This window comes from Podarcis vaucheri (genome assembly GCF_965113315.1).
Source record: "Podarcis vaucheri genome assembly, chromosome: 12".
Taxonomy (NCBI): Eukaryota; Metazoa; Chordata; class Lepidosauria; order Squamata; family Lacertidae; genus Podarcis; species Podarcis vaucheri.
The window spans coordinates 19,386,566-19,409,341 of record NC_138750.1 but is presented as its reverse complement, the minus strand read 5'-3'; the positions used below and the strand labels follow the sequence as shown (position 1 = coordinate 19,409,341).

The following is a 22,776-nucleotide window of genomic DNA, read 5'->3' as shown; positions in this document are numbered from 1 at the left end:
CTCTGCTTTGTGAAGTGGAAAATATCCCAAAGTGCTGTGTTAAGAAGGGAGGGAGGGGTGGAATTACAAGCTGTAAAAGCCTGACCTAATACTGACATCCTGATGCGGGCCTTTTGTTTGAAGCTGTGGAATGCTTGGCTCAAATTTCAGGGAAAGAATTTCAGGACCTACTTGTGCTTTATTGAGAGGCTGGAGGGACAGCAAGGCCAAAAAAGCATTTTTTTGCTGAGGTGCCACGAGTGCCAATTGCGCAGAACCCATTTTTCTTTTTAGAGATGCTGGAAAAGCTTGTTTGCAATATTTTCATTTACTGAACATAGTAAAGTATGTAACAACTTTATTTTATGTGATGAAGCAGTTTGCTACCTTTCCTCTTTAAAGTTCTCTTAAGTTTATTAACTTTGTATACCACCCTTCATGGGTGGTTCACAGCATAAAAATACAAGATTAAAAACAACAAAATACATAAGTACAACAAACCACCACCCCCATTTATAATAGGATAAAGGGTGTCATTCAGCCAAAGGTCTGCTTGTGTGGATTTTCTGCATGTATCAACTTTCTCTGTGTGTTTTTATTTTTGTTTTCTAGGTGTTCAATACTTGCTTGCAGTGCTTATGTGGCTCTGGCCCTGGGGGACAACCTTATGGCTTTGAATCATGCAGACAAACTTCTCCAGCAGCCCAAACTGTCAGGATCCCTTAAGTAAGCTTGCCCTAGTCTTTCTTTTACAGCACTTTTACATTTAGTTTCTGTACATAGCGTGTAGGCATGTATGACCTCAAGTTACGCCACAACTGCTCACATAATAGTTGGGATTCTTTTCATCTGTGAAGTGCCCAAAAAATTTATTCTCCCCTGATCAGTGGAAAAAATAGACCACCACATGATAAAGCGAAAGACGATTTATATTTACACCTGGCTTTGAGGATGTTTTGCAATTCTGTATATTACTATAATACTAAATTGACGAAAGAGGATCTATCTCAGTTCCTTCAGTTTTGTCTTCTTGCCCATTCAGATTCAAAGGAGTACGGAATGGCTTTGGAAGTTGCGAGAGCTGGAATTAGGCACCTCCAGCTCCAAATGGTCCAAACAATTACTATTTTATACAAGTATCCTCTTATACTTAATTTTTAATGTGGGGTTTCTTAGCTGCAGTAGGGCAGTCACTCAGAGGGAGACATCCATGCAGTAGCTTGATGTGACTTGTTGCCAGATTGACCTTTGCAACTGTGCGCGCTCTTGCTTTCTGCAGGTTCCTTGGCCATTTGTATGCTGCAGAGGCTCTCATCTCTCTAGACAGAATCTCTGATGCCATTACTCACTTGAACCCGGAGAATGTCACTGATGTGTCCCTGGGGATTTCTTCAAACGAGCAGGATCAAGGTTAATGAGTCCATACTTGATTAGAACCGGTCATGCTTTCAACTGCCTTCCTGCTGTAACTTGTAACAGCTCTACATTTTAATGCACTGTTATAAAGGCCATAGCTGCTTGCAAAGTTCCTAGAATCTATATATTTCAGTTTAAGTGCCCCTAGAATGCTGCTTCCTTTTTCTCTAATCTTAATATTGTTAACTTCAATTTGGGCTGTGAACTCTTGGAATCCCCAGCTATGCCTTAACATTGTATGCACTGTCCGCAGTGCAAAATACATGTGGAATGCAAAAACAGATTTCCAAGTATGCCTGTATCTGTATTAGTCATATTTGCACTGAATGTTGATGAAATATTCAATAACATATAACCAGATTGATTGGAATGGGGGTCATGAATGATCTTTAAATTGTTGTTTGTCTGAAGCATATGTTGTGTTAAAATGTTGATTTCACTAAACGATGCGTTCCTGCTTGTATTCTCCGCAGGATCTGAGAAAGGAGAAAATGAAGCAATGGAATCCTGTAAGTACTCACCTCCCTGTTTACTCTGTGTAATTACATATGTGAAATTATGCCTTAAGTGCAAGACCGGATAAAAAACTTTGTCTCTGTGCTTCCTTTACTGAGGAGCAGGGTGGGCTATAAATCCAGTAAATGCTCATGTGTCCTTTCTGCAGTGTGTTGCATGAACCCGTCAACATCGCTGCTTAAGTCCCTTACCTAATAAAGCAGCTGTTGTACCTAAGAAGTACATTTCGTAGAAGAGTGAGAGGGGAACCCTTCCTAGGGCTCCCTTTTTATTTCCGGTATCACCTGATTTGTTGCATATTTTAGCCTAGAGATCTTTTATTCCAATTAAGGAGCTACTTTTAAATTAAAACCATGGGGACCGTCACTCAGGGCATATGACTTGTGGGAGGGCTTGTATAATGAACGGGAAGTTCATAAATTCAGCTCTGCCACAAAGGAGAAACCGTGCATCCATTAGCTCACCATATAACCACCTTCCTCCTTCCGGTCTTGATTATATATTGCATGTTTTCAGAGCAGAGTAGCTCCAGCTGGTGCAAGCAAGTGATCCAAGCTCCATACCAAAGGAAATGGCTTTGACACTCTGCTGCTGAAAATACTGATGGACACTGGTGTGCAAACACCTAAACACAGTTTTCCTTTCTGCATTGTAAATATGCATCTTGAAGCTGTTTAAAGCCGTACTTGATACACTAAGCATTGTTTTTACTTAGGTACATGGTAAGCCAATGTGGGCTTCCCCCAAAAGTGTAAACACACAGGCTCCAGTGGAGATTGTATTTGTTTTACTTCTCCCCAGTAGTTCTGCTGTGCTAAATCAAGCTACGACTTCCCTCAGTGTTGCAGCAGAACAACTAGGAATAGACCAGGTTGTGATCTCTTAGCCAGGAGCTCATGCATTTGGGCCATTGGCCACTGGTAATTGCAAACAATCTTAAATTTAATTATTCATCTTGACAAGTAATGTGTTTTTGCATCTTTTGTAAGCTGGCAAGCAAACCCCACAATGTTACCCCAGTTCTGTCACATCTGCACGGACCATGATGCTCTTCAACCTTGGCAGCGCCTACTGCTTGAGAAGCGAGTACGACAAGGCACGGAAGTGTCTCCACCAGGTGAGTCTTGTGGCATTTCCACTAGGGGAAACCCCCCAAATACAACAAGCTGTAATATCATGGTCCCACAAGTTGTTCTGATAGTTTCCCTTGTTGAAGCACAAGGCTTTCTCACCCACGGTAACCAAACGTTAACCTGCGGTGGACTGGGTGGAAAAACAACACTTTTAATCATAAAAAGGAATCGGCACCAGGAATTTTTAAGTTGGAAAAATCCTTTGTCACCCAAATGGCAAAGCAATGCTTCGTTCAGAAGACGGGCAGCCACTGCCTTTAGCGAAGTTTTTTTGCGTTTGCAATAACTTAAGGCACAGTCTTTCTTTCATACATTAATTCAACTTTTTTACGTTTTTATTTTGGTATAAGGCTGCCTCACTGATTCATCCGAAAGAGATCCCACCCGAGGCCATCTTGCTGGCTGTGTACCTTGAACTTCAGAATGGTAAGTTGCAAGCCCAACTCTTCATGAATGTACATTGCTATTTCTTGATATGTTTTACAGACTTTCTTCTACGTGAAGCCATAAGGTTTAGGAGTCTTGTGTGACTTTCAAACCCTTAACTCTGTGGAAGGCTGCTATTTATAGAGTTTAACAAAACCTATATTTTAAGTGTGGAATTGTTTTCTAGGAAACACACAGCTGGCACTGCAGATCATCAAAAGAAACCAGCTTCTTCCTACAGTGAAAATGCTCTCTGAGATGCGGAAGAAGCCTGTGTTTCAGCCAACACACCTGGTCCAGCCTATTCAAATGCCTGCATTCACCTCTGCTCAGAGGAAGTGAAGAAGCGGTGGTGAAAATTGGCCCTTTGAGGGACCACTTGGAAATTTTGTAATTATATATATATAAACATTTGTGGTACCTGCATATGATGTTCTGAAGTGTGTTGGTTTGAATTTTTAATTAAAACAAAAAAAACCCCACCATACTGTAGATTCATTTTATCCCTTTCTCCAGCATTTGTTCTGCTTGTCTCTTGCCTGGCTTGGCGCTTGTGATGCTGTAAATTAAAAGATACAGAGCAAACATACAGATCGTAAAAGATTTGGCTGCACTGTATTGTATAGAGTAGCCCTTTGGACCGTTTTCCCCCATCTACTTAGGAGGTATGAAATACACCTTTTCATGCTTTTGCTGCATGCCTAAGTAGGTTTACCTTGTATGTATGGTATGAGCCCACACAGATCAATGTGTTAGCTCTGCTCTGTTAGCATTGCCTTGTTGTATTCAGGAGGATTAAGTTATGGTATGACCAAACTGTAACTGCAGCTAGCTGAATACCCCACCACATTGGGGTGTCTGCTGGTAAAACACTTTCCATCATAGAAGTGCAGGGCTTTTCCTATAGAGGACGCATTAAAGCACATTAACTGGAAGAAAAACATCAGTTCTTCAAGAGTAAGCTGTTAGCAAGAGGTAGCAAGTAATAGGCTAACCTGCTTTCCAGCATTGAGTCCATATGAATTCCAGGAGTTAGAGGGCTGATGTGAAGCTAACTATCCTTGTTGGTTTTTGGTATACATGCATTTGAAATTGGGGTGGGGAGAAATGGAAGACAAACCACAATTGAAGTGAAACTCACATTTATTTGATTAAACAAAAATAAAATAAACTGCATAGAAACATTTTAAAGTCCAGAGAGAGAATGACTTTGTTTTAAGGCTGCCAGTAGCTGATACATTGTCCCCTTGCTACATCCTTCAGCCTTCTCCATGGACCACAAAGATACATTCAGAAGCCTCCATTAAAAACACGCAAGTTCTAACTTTTTTTTTTTAGCCCGTTTAAACAAAGCTTGTGCCTCACCTGTTCTGCTGTGCTCTGCAACTTTGGAGTTCAGAACACCAGCTGACCGAATCTTAAAAAGATACAGGGCTTCAGCTGAAGGAAGGAAAAAATGGTCTCGACCAAATCAAGCTATACACAATGCCCATATTTGTATTGTGGGACTTTAGCTAGGCTGCTTACCTGGAAGTGGACAGCAGAGATTTACTAAAAAGCAACCAGCTCTAGGACTGGTGTACTTCCCTGCTCTCATTCGGGGAGGGGGGTGTTGAATCCCATGTATCCAAAGCCACCCACAGTATGTAATACCACCAGTGGTTTTTGCACCCACAACAGGAAGGTTTGCAATTCAAAGGTAAGGCCTCCTTCTCGAGCTGAGAGTGAAATCTCTATCCTACGGACCCTGGGGTGCCTTTTAAAGGGATCGTAGGACTGTCCTAAAATTTAATTTAATGACTGAGCAACTTTGATTCACAAAGATCAAGTTGTACTATATAGCCAATGGAAGAATTTAGTCTGCAGAGGGTGTGCCCCCCCCCCATTCTCTTTGGTCTTAGACCACCCACTTTGTATTCAGGCATAGAAAAAAAACTGGACATGCTTTTTTTTTAATCAAGCACCAGTGCCTTAACTGTTTAGAAATGTACCACCATCTAAATAGATGCACAACAGGTGAGGCACAATACAAGAAAATATCACATACAGTAAGAAGAGTCACCCCCCACAAGCTTGGGTGACTTTGCGCACATTAACTATTTTTAAAAAATGTCATAAGGGGAAGAGACTAAAACCAAGAAGCTCCCCCTGGGAAAGAATCTACATAGACTTGAGAAATATTCTGTAACGCTACAAAAGAATTTTTCTAGTTTGGCGGCTTAAAGAACGCCATCTATTCTACTACATACACTTAACATTCAGTCACCAGAGCTCTCTTGACAAAGGAGCTACAAACAAAATTAAAAGGCAACCTGAGTTTGTACGTTGATACAATCATTGAAGAGGTCTAAGACCATGCAGGTACAACAAAGCTTTCTTTATTAAAAAAAATTCTTCCTGAAGAACCATTACTGGTTAAACAATGATGGGGAAGGGGGGAGGGGAAGAAGAGAACCAATACCATCCCAATCTTACCAAGGTCAACATAGCATGATCTCTAGTGGTGGTCTGTATTATCCAAGTCTCATTTCTCCAATCCCACTTATAAGAAAGACAGAGGAAGAGGCAAAGATTTAGGAGATACAATCACAGCAATCCATTGTGTGCTTCTATTCTAGCTTTGCTGTTAAATATGGAAAACAATGGAAGAGACAGTCCAGTCTAAGCTACCTTTGGTGTGAGCATCGTAACACTGCCAAAATGTCCTGTTCCAAAAATTAACAGAATAACCCACAATCTCATTCCCGTCCTGTCACATATAATCATTTTGAAATGTAGGAGAATATTACTTCCTTTCATACATTCTCAACGGATAATGAGAGTTTTCCTGGCAGGCGTATCAGGTCTCCACAAGATTGTTTTCTAACAAACTGACGGTAGATATCAGCAAACAGGGTTTTTCCCTCTAGCAAAGAGACCAGTAATCACAAGAACTACGCAAGACCCAATTTACTGACCAGTCCACTGTGTCTTAATACTGAAAGATGGGGAGGGATTGTGACTTATAAAGACCAGTTAATGGCGAAGGGTTATCAGTTTTTTGCCTGAGATTTCCAAAGTGTCTCTTATACTTTTAAGTGTGGCCATTGGGGTGGGGTGGGGGTTGTACCACCCGGTTTTAATGCTATTTGTGGTCGATCCCTTTTCTCCTCGTGGTGGAAAACCATTTTCTTCTATGACATTCTGGTGCTAAATTTGAGGTAGATACTGTGCTTCTTTCATCAAAGTGAGGTAGAACTTTAAATTCTACTTTTTTAGGCATCTAGTACCACAGCAAACTGGGTTCTGCTGGTTTCCTGAGGACTCAAGGACCAAAAACAGTGTTTGTCTAACGCAAGTACCAGTGTTAACTTTTTACACAGTCCAAACGGTGTGTATGTCTAAACATCATCTTTTCTTACTTTTTCATACCCTATTACCTTTTGGCACCTTTGGATATACTTATGTAAAAAAACAACAAACCACACACACACACACAAAACACAACTCCACACAAAAAATGCTTTGGCACTTCTTAATTTAAATCAGAACTAAACATAGGAATCTCCTGATCTTCAAAAGAAATCTTGAGATATGGCTAAAATCAAGCAGAGACCTCTCCTCTTTAATAAATTAATATTGGCTTAACTAACTAAAACAGGGCACACCAATCTCTTGCAATGCCTTAAGGAAATGTCCCCCGGGATCCCAGATCTCATTAGGTTTAGGGAGAACATATTTTTAATATATTTTAGGTCTCCATGGCAACCTCCACTTATAGTATTCCTTTGATGGTTTCCCCAAATAAGTTATACTTAAGGGTACCAAAGTTTGCCACCTGAAGTACTGCTGCTCAGCACCATGACTTCCTACTGGGCTTTCAGCATCAACTAAAAAGACTATTTAGCAGAGTATTTGATTCATAAAGCTTAATCAGGAGCGTAGCGATAATTTGGTGGAGAATGCATTTGGGACGGGGGGCGCGGAGTTGCAATTTATAACAGCTCAAATTCAAGTGTTTAGTGCACAAAATTTAGAAAGCATTTAAAAAACATATTTTGCCTAAACCAGGGTTATTAGCTCAGAAGACTTATACAAAGCACATGTTTGTAGCTTGTAGCTTACGCACTTTTTGGTAGCCCTGCTTTGTACTTGAGTCCTGTATCTGGATTGCTGTATAAAGCCCATGAACATGCAAACAGATGGAGTTTAAATCCTGTCACTTATATACCCAATAAAAACCCAAACCCCTAAGGGGCATTTTATGTTGGCATTAAATGTTTCCTGTATTATTACACTACTTAGCTTCATAGCGTTATAAACACTCCTATGTCAGAAGTACACTAATACTTTAGGTGAGGTAACATGTGCTTAGCACTACACCAACTGCAGTTACTGACAGGAGTCACTCAGGGTAGCCAAACAGCAGCATTTTAAAAATAAAACATTTAGATATGCAAGCTGAACGTGTTTATCAGATGCTTCCCCCCACCACACCCCGGTTTTCTTTGTGCCAAACTGCGGATATCTCGATCCACCAGTAGAAGTAGTGTATTTATGGAAGAACGACACACCATTCCTTTCCTACAAGTAAAGAGATTTCTGGCTTCTCCAAGCTTGTGCAGCAAATAACATACAAAAGTCACAAAGCTCAAAACACTATTCCGCTACCTAACAGTTTAACACAGCAAAATGGGATGGCACAGCACAGAGAACTTTTACTCAACAAAAGAGTAGCTTATTTTAAGAGAAGCCCACCCAAAAGCAAATAGGGTAACATCAACAGAAGGAAGACAAACACTTGCCTTACAGACACACACACACGGGATTCTGCCAACTCTAAAATTAAAGCTTTTTAACCAGTTATCTTTGGTAGCTAGATCAGGCTAGCCTTACTTCTCAACTTGAGTCCCAAGTAAAATGCTCTAATCTGCAATGCCTTTGAACGTCATACGCCGGCCTCATGTGAAGCACGAAATCAAGCTTGAAATCTCCAGCGACACTGCATGGAACCAACACACCTCCAATTTAGACAACAATTTCTGACGTAATGTGATGAGCAGTTAAATGGCAAGTCTTCTATTAAAAGCACACAGATTACCCTTTTCCAGACGAAAACATGGCATTTTGGTGTACACAGAGGGGGCAGAAAACCTTCCAAGCATGATGCAAGGGATTCTTGAAGAGGTGGCACAAAATGTACAGTTGTGGTTACAGTGCCACTGACGGATTGCTTAGTCCATGCCCCCATCTCCACTAAACTATGCTTTGCAACTAACCAGCTATGTAGTGTGTGGACATCCTCAGACGTCACAACATCAGGCCCACTACAAACGAGGAGGGGAGGAAATGAGAACCAAAGTGAATTTCACTGCCAAGGATGCGATGGTTCTCAGTGACTGTAGAGAACAGTTTCCCACTTTAAACTATCACAGCTCTTTTTTGAAAAAACAACCCAGTATCCTAACAGGCTGTGATGCACTCTCTTCAAAGATGCTGGTATTGGCTAAAAGGAAAGGCAATGTTTCGAACTAACCTGATTAAACCTATTAGAAACATTAGAGTTCAGACACTCACCAATTCTACATTCTTCCTGGACCATCCAAATTTGCTGGGGGAAGGGATGCAAGTTTTCTGCATTTTGTGGGCTGCGGTTCAATAGAAAGACAAAACTCAAGCTTCCTGTTTCTAAAAGTTAGTTTCTAAGAAAATATGCAAAGTGCAACTCACAACATCTTTGTTAGTACTGAAATCCCTAGAAAATTTTAATTTTTTTTTTTTAAAAAAATTGTCAATAATGGGCATATGGTAGAGCATTCGTATACATTAACTGGACCACATTTCAGCCTTCATGTGACATCAGTACAGCTTATTTCTTCCTCAGTAATAACGAAGGATAGATACAAAAAAACTACAAAGTCTCGTCACTATGCCAGAAACATCCACCTTATTAATATTTTGGATTTCCAACTAGGATTCTAGTCGAGACACAAACGAAACAGGACAGATATGTCTCCTGAGATAACCTTAGCAAAGGGAATAGCTACAATCCCACCACACACTTGCTCAAGAGTAAGCCCCACGGTGGCCAATGAGGCTTGCTCCCAAATATCTGTATAGAGGAACGGACAGTGTTAAGGTGAGAACTGGAAAGTTTAACAGGACAACATGGAGGAATTGCATTCCTATGGTTCGGTACTAAACCTGAAATCTGGAGCTTCCTCTCTCAGTGCTAAATTCTGTGGCTGATTAAATTCAAGGAACTCGTAGTTTTGGTTTAAGATACTACACCCCATTTCACATGGCATTCTTTGGCGCTGGAACAAATGAGGTAGATTTTAGGGTGGTTCTCTTTCTGTACACTATCTTGTCCCTGAGAGAGGGTGCTACATGGGGGTGTCCTGGCAGGATGAATTTCCAAGAAGGGGAGCTTTATGAAAAGCTCAGATTTCGTTACTACAGTCTCTTTTCCTTCACCCAGGTGCGACTGAAACACCCTGAATCTCTTAAATTTCCGTTGATTACATCTGAACTATTATAAATGTCTAGAGGCACGAACTAGGCTTGGTTTCTAAAAAGTAAATTCTCCCAGCGCATGCCTTCAAAACAGAACATTCGGCCCAAGCATTTGACTCATTGCCTTTCCATGAGTATTGTAACAGAGAGCTATGTCTATATCTAGACAGAGAGAAAGAGAGCCCACAGACAAAAATATATCTTTTTATAAAGAACTGCGGGGGGGAGAGAAAGGCTATGAGAGAAACACACGGTCAAAAGGAAGCCCTTGCGCACCTTTCGAGAATAAGTGGCACCAAAGCTACGATCCAGGGATTTTGACAGAAGCCACTTTCTCTCGAGGCTTCCCCCCCACACAATCACCCGCAGACACAGGCAGCACCTCCTCATGCTGCCTTGGAGGTAAAACTTCTAAACGTTTCCAGGTTTGGAGAGCAGCTTGCCCAGCAGTGAGGAGGGAAAGGCAGGCTGCTCCCAGGGGTTTCCACATACAGGGAGGACATTTACCACCTGCGTCTTTGGACCAGTGTCCAAAGCCACCAAATAAAGAGAAGCTAAACATATTCATAACGCCTTGTGCATTTTCCTAAGCAGCTTCCTTTTGTGTTGTGGGGTTACTGCATTTTTCTTTTACAAAAAAATAATAATAATACATGCAAAACAGCAAATATCAATGAAGAAGAAGCTGGGCTTTCCTCCCTGGCCCAGGGAACCCCATCCCACTTGCAAAAAAAGACCAAAGCCTTTTGGAAACGACGACTCTTTTAACGCTGAACAGTATGTCAAATGCACTGAGGTATTAAAAAGAAAATAAAGGAGAACAAGGAACAAGTTCTCTGCTGCAGCAGCATCTAAAAACAGGACCCCTTCACCGCCGCCATAAAACAAAACAACTCCCCACAGTATGATCAGAACAACAAAATTAAAAATACCTAAAAACTACCGATTTTCTTTCTTTCTTCTTTTTAAAGATGAGAGTGTGTGCCTTTTCGGCAGAGTCTACAGGATTTGCTGCCCAAACCAGCTAGTGTGCACGAAACCATGAATGCCCCCACATTTGGGGGTGGGGTGGGGAGAAGTAGTAGTTTAATTTTATGCTGCACTGTGTATACTGTGGAGGTAAAAGGAACACAAATATAATGAGGTAGATAAAAGTACATTCATCTATAAAAAAAATTAAAGATGAGGTAGGTTTGAAACTAACGTTGCAATTTGTGTGTGTGTGTGTGTTTGTGTGTTTTCTTAAAAGGATTTTCCCTGAGACAGTTTTCTTCTTAAGTATAGATTAAAGACAGATCAGAAGACGAGTATGCGATTGTTTCCAAAGTCAACCACAACAATCATGCCATCTGGGGTGACTGTTATACCTGAAGGACGGTCCATCTGACCAAAGCCACTTCCCTGAGTGCCAAATTTGCATAAAAAGCTGCCATTCGGCTCAAATATCTGCACGCGGTGGTTCCTGGAATCTGCCACAATGATTCGGCCTTCCTGGTCCACGGCCACACCTTGTGGGCGCAGAAACTGGCCGTTGCTTGTGCCTTCGGAGCCAAGGAAGCGGGCTGACTGACAGTCGGGGTGTATGACCAGGAGACGGTGATTGTTGAAATCCGTCACGACCAGGTGGCCTTCGTGATTGAACGTCACTCCTCTCGGGGAATCAAAGTGCTTCCAGAGTGCCCCTTCAAAACCGTACTTGTTCAGGAACACTCCGTCAGGCCCAAAGAGCTGAACCCGATGGTTCCTCGTGTCGGACACCAGGATTTTGCCCTCGGAGTTCACCGCCACATCCCACGGGTAATTGAACTGCCCGTTCTTGGTTCCTTTCTCTCCAAACTTCAGAATGAACTGGCCGTCAAAGGTGAAGATCTGGATGCGATGATTGTCCTTGTCGGCCACGACAATCCGCCGCGAGGAGTCGGAGGCCACGCCGGCAGGCCTGTCGAACTGGCCGGGCCTGGAGCCCAAGGTGCCAAACTTGTGGTGGAAGGCGCCGCAAGGCTTAAAGACCTGGATGCGGTTGTTGCTGCGGTCGGCAACGATGATGTAGCCTTCCTTATCTACGCTGACGCCCCAGGGGCGGCACAGCTTGCCCTCGCTATCCCCCTCGCTGGCAAAACAGAGCCCCGGGAGCCCGATGCCAACATAGCTGCGGCCTGACTTGACGGTGACTTTGAACGGGCTGTTTTCTATGTGCTGGTTGCACATCATGACGGAAATCAGGTGCTCCCCTTCCATCTGCGGCCTGTAATTGACAATGTAGGTTCCGTTCTGCTGGTCGCTAATATCTGCCCCAAAGAGATTTCCATCAGGCCCCATAACCACGGCAGAGATCATGTCTCCCCCAGAAAGACGCGTCTCCCCGTCATGGTCATAGCCTATCACTGTGAAAGAGGCCACTTTGCCCTGCAGTGCACGCTTGAGACCTTCTCCAGTGGCTTTGGTCAGAGGAGCGAAGGCCCCGCTGCTGACAAACCCCATAGACTTGATGGCCATATACAATGCCTGGTCAGGAGGAGTGAACATGACCCTGTCGTCCTCTTGGGGCTGCAGGAAGCCTCGGACGTTCTTCAGCTCCTGCACCTGAGCAAGCATCCGGTCGCGAGCCAGGAGGATATCCATGCTCCGACCTTCCTCAAGGACCTGCTGCACTGCGCTGATGGTGTTGTCCAACTTGTTCAGATTCTGACGCAGTTTCTCAACCTGCAGGTAGAGGGACTTGGCTTTCACTTGGCGGATTTTCTCCACCTAAAACGAAGGTAACACAGAGACACAATTCGTACGCTGTTTGAGAAGCATCTGACAAGTTTGTTAGAAAGCATGTCGAATTTCTGCTCAAATAGAGCTAGGGCTGCTCTTTGGTCCAAGGTCAGGGCCTACCTTATTTTATTAATGTTCTCCTCTGAGTCTCTGTCCTCCTCCATTATGGCAGCCACTTTCCCACCTTTGTGGGTTTTCATGTTGCCTTTGGTCATGTCTGTGTCTGAGGCCTCCTCGGAAGCCTCAAACAGGGCTCCATCTATTTCCTGAAGATCTAAACTTGCAGTTTTACTTTTTGGCCCCCATATTCCTTGGATCATCACCTTATCTAGGCTGTATAAAACTTTTTGATTAGATTTCAATAGGATCCACTCTGCTTAGATTTTGTGTCGGGGCGATTGGAGACACAGAATTCTGCTGTGTTGACAAATGCACCTCAGTTAACAGAAATCATCTCTTTCTCTTCAATAATGGTAGGCATGACGGTGAGGAAAATGTTTAGGGGGTTGCTGAATGTTTGTGGCATTCCCACCCCCCAGACACTCAAAAATATCTATATTGTCCCATTAAAACTACCCCCTCATGTAGATGTGAAAAGCTCAGGTACTTGAGAGAAAAGGACGAGATGGGCACACTCTCAGATTACATTTATGTCTATTATGTGTAACATCTTAACTGGGGCAACATATTAGATGTTGCCCCAGTTAAGACGTAACATGTTAGATATGTTACCACAAAGATATACCTAGCATGCTGTGTATTTAGGGAAAGAGGAAGAGATTCTAAAGTTGGGTTGGGGTAAAATTACCCTCCTACCTGCCTGAAGTCACCATAATCAGGAAAATCACCTATATACAGCCCAGGGGCGCCAACTATAGGGGGCTCTGAGCACCCACAAAAAGTTTGTTGTGGGTGCTCAGTCTCTTGAAGCACCAGAAGTCATATCTGAGGCCTCGAGACACGTCAGAGATGCCGTCTGAGGCCTTGCGAGACCTTGGAACCTGATGTCTGGTGCCACCAGAATTCAAGTTCCGAGGTAGGGGTGGCACGTGTGACATTGTGATGTCTGTGGCAAGAATACATGGCTTTGTAGTGTTCAGAATTTGCTGTAAAAACTAAAGTACATTTCACATTTGGGGGGGCGGGTTATAGCTCTATATACTTCTTGTGTTTAACTTATCAAGGACTGGATGATAGCCAATTTGGTCAAGCAGAGAATAGGCTGCTTCAGATGGAACATTAAAACCATGGTTTAGCTTTGCATGAATGAACCCAGCTTCTCCCAGGCCCTCTCCTCCTTCAGCACAGCCACACAGAGTTCAGAAAGTTTCACTTCCATCTGAAATTAGCCACAACTTGCTGGGTCATCCAAACCTTAACAAATCAGAGCTGCATCTAAATTACTGTTAGTGGAAACAAGACAAAGTCAAACTACGGTTTATGCAACTGGCTGGTTTCCATGAACAGTTGAGATCAGTCAGAGTTTGCCAAGATCTGGATGACAGAAGAGAAGTAGGTCAGGTCATTCACCAGGGCAAGGCTAGCATCATTCCTGCAATACTAACCTATGTTTAATACAGGTGCAGGCAACATGGTGCCCTTCCAGAAGTTGCTTTGGACTACAACTCCCATCAGCCCCAGCAAGCACAGGCAATGCTCAGGAACGATGGAACCTGTAGTCCAGCAATGTTGGCATGGCACCATAGTTTAGTGCTTTGTCTGAATTCAGTTACTCTTTCACAGAACTTTTTTTCTTGTTCCTTTTATAGATGGGTAACCATAACACATGTTTATTGTGAAGACAAACAAGAGAACCAGCTGTTTAAACAAGACACAGATCAGCAGGGGAATGCCCCGTCCCATTTGCCAAGGGGCAATAAAGTGTGCCATTGTGGTTCATGAACCAGATGGCATGCCCTCTTGTCTTTTTTCTTTCTTTTTTACCTTCCATAGCAGCTCACACTCCCTTTCTTCTAGGGCCTTCTTGTGTCTAGATGTCACTGCTTTCACTTCGGATTGTACCATTTTTGCCTTCATCTCAACTTGTTCTGCTACAGCTTGGGCCTGCTCAATGCTGAGCTAAAAAGCAAGAAGGAGAGAAAGGAAAAAATAACTTTTAAGTCAATGTGATTCAATAGTAGCAACCGTGGATTTCTCATGCAATACAACTCTTCTAGAACTGAAGCCGAAAGTGACCAATACATCACCAATTCCCACAGCATGGGGCAAAAAGTTCAAGGTTAGTGTGTTCAAGACTTGACCAAGATAACCACCAGGTTTTTCAATGGAAGAGGGAGGGAGTTTCTACCCATGACCGGGCCAGGCTAGCTCTCTCCAATTCAACACACACACAGCAAGCACCTACACACGATCCGTCAGCAAGAAGCTAGTAGAAAGCGCACTGTCAAAACCCGAAAGTCTCACTTCTTTGGGATGTTTGCACAGTGGTACCTCGGGTTAAGAATTTAATTCATTCTGGAGGTCCATTCTTAACCTGAAGCACCACTTTAGCTAATGGGACCTCCCGCTGCTGCTGCGCAATTTCTGTTCTCATCCTGGAGCAGTTCTTAACCTGAGGTACTATTTATGGGTTAGCGGAGTCTGTAACCTGAAGCGTATGTAACCTGAGGTACCGATGTAGATTCTTCTTCACTTTTTTTAAGAGGAATTGTAGAAGGGGGGGGGAGTACAAATAGGGCGCCATTAGTCTAATTCAGTGGGTTTTTTAGACCCAGGCTTTAACATGTCTTGCAGCCCTCTATCTCCTGCTGTCATCCTCCTCACCCCCCTCCAACTCAATAGCAGCAAGGTGTTTAAAATTGAGAATTGGCTCTTCAATATTTCTTAAGGAACACCCCTGGGCCAATACTACATCAGCTTACAAGACCACCATCATTTTGACAAATGGCAGGCTTCTTGATCTCCTGGACATAATGCACTTTTCCTTCCTTCCTTTTCAGAAGTGATTTGAAAACCAGTAGAGCGGTTCGGGTGCCAGAATAGGGCTGGCGGAGAGACCTGGGTTCAAATCCCCCACCCAGACATGAAGCTCTCTCTGGGTGACCTTGCTCCAGTCGTTCCTTCTCAGCCTAGCCTGCTTCACAGAGCTGTTGTGAGGATAAAAGAGAGGAGGACCATAAGCTCTTGGGTAGACAAGACAGGATATAAACCATGGGTAGGCAAACTAAGGCCCGGGGGCTGGATCCGACCAAATCGCCTTCTAAATCTGGCCCGCGGATGGTCCGGGAATCAGTTTGTTTTTACGTGAGTAGAATGTGTCATTTTATTTAAAATGCATCTCTGGGTTATTTGTGGGGCATAGGAATTTGTTCATTATTTTTTTCAAAATATAGTCTGGCCCCCCACAAGGTCTGAAGGACAGAGGACTGGCCCACTGCTGGAAAAGTTTGCTGATCCTTGGCTGTTGTCCCCCCCCCCCAGTAATAGCCATCACTCAGCAATGCTCCAAGTGCACTGAACAACTTAAGCAACAAAGAGAGCATGAGCCTCCCGCTGCCCCCCATCCAAAAGAGACAACAATAAAGCAACAATAATAATAATTTTATTATTTATACTCCACCCATCTAGCTGGGTTTCCGCAGCCACTCTGGGTGGTTTACAGCAGTGTTTCCCAACCGGTGTTCCGCGGCACACTAGTGTGCCGTGAGACGTTGGCTGGTGTGCCGTGGGAGGGAGGCGGGCGAGTCGGGCGGTGAGAGGCGGCGGCGGCGAGGATCCGCGTCGAGCCGGGGGCGGCTCCGCGGTGGTGGTGCCGAGCGGCGGGGCAGCGCGTGCAAAAGGGAGGAGCGTGAGACAGCGGAGGAGGAGGAGGCCGGCATGTCCGGGCAGCAGCAGCAACAACAGCAGCAGCAACTCCCGGCGACGGCTCCTCAAGCCCCGCCGCCGCCCCCTCCTCCGCCCGCTATCGCCGCCACCACCACAACAGCCGCCGCCGCCTCAGTTGCCGCCGTCCCTCAGTCCCTCGCTCTGCTGCCTCCTCCCACCCCCAAAGCTTGGAGGTTCCCCGGCAAGGGGGAGGGAAAAAACTTTCACTTTCGTGCGTCCCTCCCGGCGTGACGCTGCGCGCTGACGTCACGGGGCTGTAATGGTGGTGTGCCGCGAGATTTTTTTCCTTAAACAGGTGTGCCGTTGCCCAAAAAAGGTTGGGAAACACTGGTTTACAGCACAGCAAGCAAACCGTGTGCTTATATAGTGCATTCTTAAGTCAGGCATGTAATATTAACCTTCTAAGAAGCGATGGGTGGTTTCAGGTTAATTAGGTACTAGCACTAATTTGAACATTCACACTCTAAGCCTGATGCCACCTTCAGCAAAGATTATAATATTTGCATGCTCCTATTTAGCAGCTTCAGGATCGGGGAAATTAGCCCTAGTCATTTTACTACTAACACCAGTGCGGAAGATGCAGCTACGCTGACGTTTGTTCCTTTGATTATTATAAATTTAAGCTTTAGATTTATGAGCAACGCATGCTTAACAAAGGTAGATAAGTAGAATTCACCTGAGGGGGGGAAAGGGTTGAAAACCTACAAGTTCGTACCCTTGGGGCTTCTATTGTTTAAGGGGAGAATTTTTTCCAAAGAGAGTGATTTATTGGGGCAGCAACGTATCTATTTACATTGAGATAGCTGTAGTTTTGCAACAAAAGAGAGAGATAAGATCTCTCCATGAAAACTTCCCAGTTGCAGAGAGTTGGTGCGTAAGCCTCCAGCAGTGTTCCCCCTTGCAGATGTTTCTTTACAAAAATGGAAATTCCGCATGTTCGTTTCATTTCTCTTATCCAGAGGGCCCATTGAGCAACTAAGCGCTGGCCTTTGTCGCAAAAGTGAAGCAGAAAATGCACCACCACCATTCCAAGGATCAAGGCTTTCTTTTAAAAGGCTCCATCAGGAGGAGAGTTATGGGGTTTTCCAAGAAGCCTTTTTCAGATCCCTTCCCCCTGAAGTCTCCTCATTGATATACAGCAACTAGCAGCAGTGCTGCTGCTATAAGTACAAAGGGCTGGCTACTTGCAACCAATGTGGCAGATCTCTTTCCCTCTAGCCCAGGCATGTCCAAAGTCCATTTCAGGGGCCTAATCCGGCCCCCATGGCAGTAAAAAAGCTCAACAACTTTGGAACTTTGGGGTAAAATTGTAAAAAATGCTCAACAACTTCAATCCTAAAAAAAGCTCACCCTCACGCATGTTCATTTCATCAAATCTGGCCCTCTTTGAAAAAAGTTTGGGCACCCCTGCTCTAGCCTGTTTTTCAAATACAGTGGTACCTCGGGTTAAGTACTTAATTCGTTCCGGAAGTCCGTTCTTAACCTGAAACTGTTCTTAACCTGAAGCACCACTTTAGCTAATGGGGCCTCCTGCTGCCGCCGGAGCACAATTTCTGTTCTTATCCTGAAGCAAAGTTCTTAACCCGAGGTAATATTTCTGGGTTAGCAGAGACTGTAACCTGAAGCGTATGTAACCCGAGGTACCACTGTATAGGCACCGTCATCTATAAATGCAGCAAGAGGTTTCCTGTGCATACCATGTCAAGATGAAAAGCAAGAAGGCACATGTTTTAATGTTGCCTTGCGCAGTAAACGGATGAATGTGTGTTTCATAGTAAAGTGCAGCTTCTAGGAGACTTGCAATAACGTTTAAAAACCATACAGAATTGCTTAAAAACTATCAGCAATTTAGCAACAAGTCAAACACATTAAATAGCAGCCTTCCCAGGGAAACCAAAACCTTACCTACAGCACACCAACATAAGACCCAACCGGATCATATTGTATCAAATGTCTGGAAGAGGAGGAAATTCTTAACCTCACATTTGAAAGATGTCAAGTGTCGACACCAGTCTGGCTTCACTTTGCAGAGCGTTACATGGGGAGTGGAGGACAAAACTTCTTGCATGTAGAAAGCTAGGCTGAACCATTCCCTTGGCATGCTAACATTCTCCCTTGCATGCCTTACTTCTGCATGTAGGGTAGTGTTTAAACGTGTAAATCTTTACCTCCATCCTGGCACAAACCCTGGTACAAATCATGGAATTATAGGCTAAAAGGACCCTGAGGATCATCGAAGTCCAGAGCAGGAATATGTAGCTGACCCATACGGGGATCAAACCTGAACCTTGGATCCAAACTACAAGAAAGAAGATTCCCCCTAAACATTAGGAAGAACTTCCTGACAGTAAGAGCTGTTCGACAGTGGAATTTGCTGCCAAGGAGTGTGGTGGAGTCTCCTACTTTGGAGGTCTTTAAGCAGAGGCTTGACAACCATATGTCAGGAGTGCTCTGATGGTGTTTCCTGCTTGGCAGGGGGTTGGACTCGATGGCCCTTGTGGTCTCCTCCAACTCTATGATTCTATGATTCTATGTTATCAGCACCATACTTTTAACCAGCTGAGCAATCCACCTGGCTGCATGTATAAACCAAGTCACTGTGATTTAAGAGACATTAAAACACGCAGGGTTGGGGGCAAATCAGCCACAGATCAACCTCCAGGCCAGGTTTTTATGTTTATTCATGTTGAGGTTAGAGTTTGCCGATGGAATACAATGGGCTCGTTGCTCAAGTGAAAATAAAGCCTTAAAATAACTCCTCTCACTAGGAACTGACACAATAGCTGCTGTCATAGCCTCTCCTGGATTGGGAATGCACAGATTCTTCTCTAACTGCCTACTTGCTGGCCCAGCTGAACATTATGGGAATGGCAAGCCTTAAGACTTATTCCTCCCCCCTCCCTACTACCTCAGTACTTGAGGGAAAGAAGTTGAAAACATCCGCTTCTTCAGTTTTGAATAAAGCACAGCAGTTTCCTATTATGCTCAAACTTGGGAAACTCTGGTTTACTCTTAACTGTGGTTAGTTCAAGCAAAATAGTACCAAACCATAGTTTAGCATAGGGACGCAGGTGGTGCTGTGGGTTAAACCACAGAGCCTAGGACTTGCCGATCAGAAGGTCAGCGGTTCGAATCCGCGCGGCGGGGTGAGCTCCGGTTGCTCGGTCCCAGCTCCTGCCCACCTAGCAGTTCGAAAGCACATCAAAGTGCAAGTAGATAAATAGGTACCACTCTGGCGGGAAGGTAAATGGTGTTTCTGTGCGATGCTCTAGTTTGCCAGAAGCGGCTTAGCCATTCTGGCCACAAGACCCCGAAGCTGTACGACGGCTCCCTTGGCCAATAAAGCAAGATGAGCGCCGCAACTCCAGAGTCGGTCACGACTGGACCAAATGTTCAGGGGTCCCTTTACCTTTATCAATAGTTTAGCATATCAGAACTGAGCCAGTTAGTATTAAGCTGAATTTATAAACATTTGAGGTTTCCCAAGTGACACTGTGATAATTTGCAACTAAGTTTCTGCAAGCTAATGCCATTCATTGTTTTAAACCATTCTTCTCTGAAAATGCAGCACCACGATTAAAGATAAGGTCTTCTCTCCATTACATTTTTTTTTAAATGGAACCTTCACGTTCCCATAACTTTTAAATCAGCAAAAATCAATTTAAAAATTGATTCTTATGAGCTCCAGTGCCACCAGGTGGTGCTATTTAGTGAGAGTGCCTTTTCCTCCTGAAAAACGGTTTGAAATACAGTACTTTTAAGTATCTTTCCAAGTCATTTATAGTGCTTCTTTGAATACCAAAGATCCAGGAAATAATGCCCCTTGCATTCCAGATGGAAGAACCAGAGCAATACCACCCATATAAAGTAAGAAAGTGTTTCTGGAGAGGTGAGCTATACCTGTTTAACTTGTTTCGCGGCATCCGTTTATGGCAGAAAGAGAGGTGCCCAGAAACACTACTCCCCATACCTTGTAAAATAATATAAAGCTTTGTGCCATTTTTTCAGATGGAAAAGAAGTTATGGCATACCAGACTTGAGGCCTTAATCCTAATATTTGTTTGTTTGTTTATTGTATTTATATTCAGCCCTTCTTCCCTAATATTCAGCCCAGTGGTTTTCAAGCAGTGTGACGTGGCACCCCGGGGTGCTTCAAATGATGGTTGGGGTGCCACGGGCAACACTGGCCTCTGGCCTTCTTTCCTTCCCTCCCTCTTCTGATGCCTTCTCATGTCTCTTCCTCCCAACGGCTTGCACAGTTATTTGCTGCTGCAGCCCTGGCTACAAGCTCTGCAGGCAAATGGTGCCTCTGGGGCTGGCCGGGGGTGCTGGTTGCCAGGAGCTGAAGCCCAGCCAGCCAGTCCACCAGCCCTTGCTGTTGGGAATGAAGAAGAAGAAGAGTTTGGATTTGATATCCCGCTTTATTGCTACCCTAAGGAGTCTCAAAGCGGCTAACAATCTCCTTTTCCCTTCCTCCCCCACAACAAACACTCTGTGAGGTGAGTGGGGCTGAGAGACTTCAGAGAAGTGTGACTAGCCCAAGGTCACCCAGCAGCTGCACGTGGAGGAGCAGGGAAGCGAACCCAGTTCACCAGATTACAAGTCCACCGCTCTCAACCCCTACACCACTGGAATGGACAGACAAGTCCCAGGCCCCTGTGGGGCAGTGTGAGGAGGAGGCACCTCTCTTTAGGGCAGGGGGGCAGCTCAGAGGCCACAGGCTGCAGCAGCAGATACCTGGAGGATTCCCAAGGAGAAGGGAAAGGAGAGGAGGCTGAGGGAACACTCCACAAGGGACGGTGTTCGAAAAAGGGTGAGAGGCTGCCAGCTCTGCAGGCAAGGGGTGACATAACTGGGCTCCTGAGCCCCACAGGGGTGCCGCAGAAAGAATGTAGGTGGTTAAGGCAGCCGTGGACTCAAAAAGGTTGAAAACCTCTGGATTAGACAACTATTACTTGCAGTTGATTATAGAAATTGGCCGCTGGGTGTTCAAGGAACAGCCACAAAATCTGCAGCCCGCCATGCGGCTTGTACAGTGGTACCGCTGGTTGCGAACGGGATCTGTTCCAGTGGTCCGTTCACAACATGAAAAGAGCGCAACCCGCAGTGGCGCTTCTGTGCACATGCGGGTTGCCATTCACCGCTTCTGCTCATGCGCTTGATGTCCTTTTGCGCTCCTGCGCATGTGTGAGCGGCAAAACCAGGAAGTAACCCTTTCCGGTACTTCCGGGCTGCCGCAGGACGTAACGTGAAGCGGACGTAACATGAGGTATAACTGTACATTTACCTGAATGGCCTGGCGACCCTGTTGAGCATCGGCTAGTAGCTGGATGGTAAGAGTTCTGGAGTCCTGCAGAGCATCTTGGAGGTAGATAAAACTGTGGCCCACGTGACGTCCCATGCTGCACTCCCGGCAGATGGGGACAGAGCAAGTGTCACAGTAGAAGTGCAGCACCTGAAAGAGAGGGGGTCCAAGGAGACGTGGGTGAACAAAAGCTAGCCCAGAAGTGGGTTTTAAAAACAATGGTTAGCAATGGTCACCTGTAAGATTAGTGAACAATCACAGGGGTTCCTCTGATGTCAACAATACGATGCCATCTAAGGCACTCAGATGCAGAAACTCAGATATATAAGCTGATCGCCAAACGGCCCCTTAAACCTGGTCGCCACAATGCAATGTCCAGGAGCGCCCTTTCCCCCCTCTGTGGTGGGAATTGTTATTATTATTATTGTTGTTGTTATTACTGATTTCATTTCAATACTGCTTTATATTTTAAAGGGAAAAAACCTCAAAGCCGTTTACAACACGATAAAACTTCAAATATAACCATCTAGAATAAAATGAATTCAAGCTTCAAACTGAAAATTCAAGCTAAAAACATTTCAGATCCTTCTCTGACATTTTGCTTTCCCCCTGTTTATTTACCTACTTAATTCATAGAGCTGCCCCACCCCACCCCCATAGCAGAAGTACTGTAGGAAGCCAGTGTGGTGTAGTGGTCAGCCAGCTAAGGCCCATGGACCAGAAGCGGCCCGCGGAGGATGTTTGACCGGCCCACAAGCCACCCCCCGAACTGAGCTACTGGTGTGGCATGGCACGGGGGCTTGCTTCCACAGTACCAAAAATCACATCTGCGTGTGTGCAGGTGCTGAAAATCGCAAGCCCGTGCACGATCCGGCCCACAGAGGGATCTCCATGGGACCA

The 22,776-nt window shown here is 44.6% G+C and overlaps 2 protein-coding genes across 7 annotated transcripts in view; one reads left to right on the top strand and one right to left on the bottom strand.

The window, feature by feature from the left end:
- Positions 1-3,950, top strand: part of CNOT10 (CCR4-NOT transcription complex subunit 10) — a 38,544-nt gene extending 34,594 nt beyond the window's left edge. For all 6 annotated transcript variants that reach the window (XM_082193384.1, XM_082193383.1, XM_082193387.1 and 3 more), the window contains exons 14-19: positions 592-705; positions 1,259-1,389; positions 1,869-1,904; positions 2,901-3,028; positions 3,395-3,470; positions 3,658-3,950. In XM_082193384.1, coding sequence (XP_082049510.1) covers positions 592-705; positions 1,259-1,389; positions 1,869-1,904; positions 2,901-3,028; positions 3,395-3,470; positions 3,658-3,812 — 640 coding nt within the window. In that variant the 3' untranslated portion in view covers positions 3,813-3,950. The remainder of the gene's footprint in view (positions 1-591; positions 706-1,258; positions 1,390-1,868; positions 1,905-2,900; positions 3,029-3,394; positions 3,471-3,657) is intronic.
- A 645-nt stretch (positions 3,951-4,595) lies between these two features.
- The window catches only part of TRIM71 (tripartite motif containing 71), a 58,480-nt gene continuing 40,299 nt past the window's right edge, over positions 4,596-22,776 (bottom strand). The window contains exons 2-4 of the mRNA XM_082193327.1: positions 21,859-22,026; positions 14,670-14,804; positions 4,596-12,713 (exon numbers count right to left, since the gene is read on the bottom strand). Of these exons, the coding sequence (XP_082049453.1) occupies positions 11,262-12,713; positions 14,670-14,804; positions 21,859-22,026 (1,755 nt within the window). The 3' untranslated portion in view covers positions 4,596-11,261. The remainder of the gene's footprint in view (positions 12,714-14,669; positions 14,805-21,858; positions 22,027-22,776) is intronic.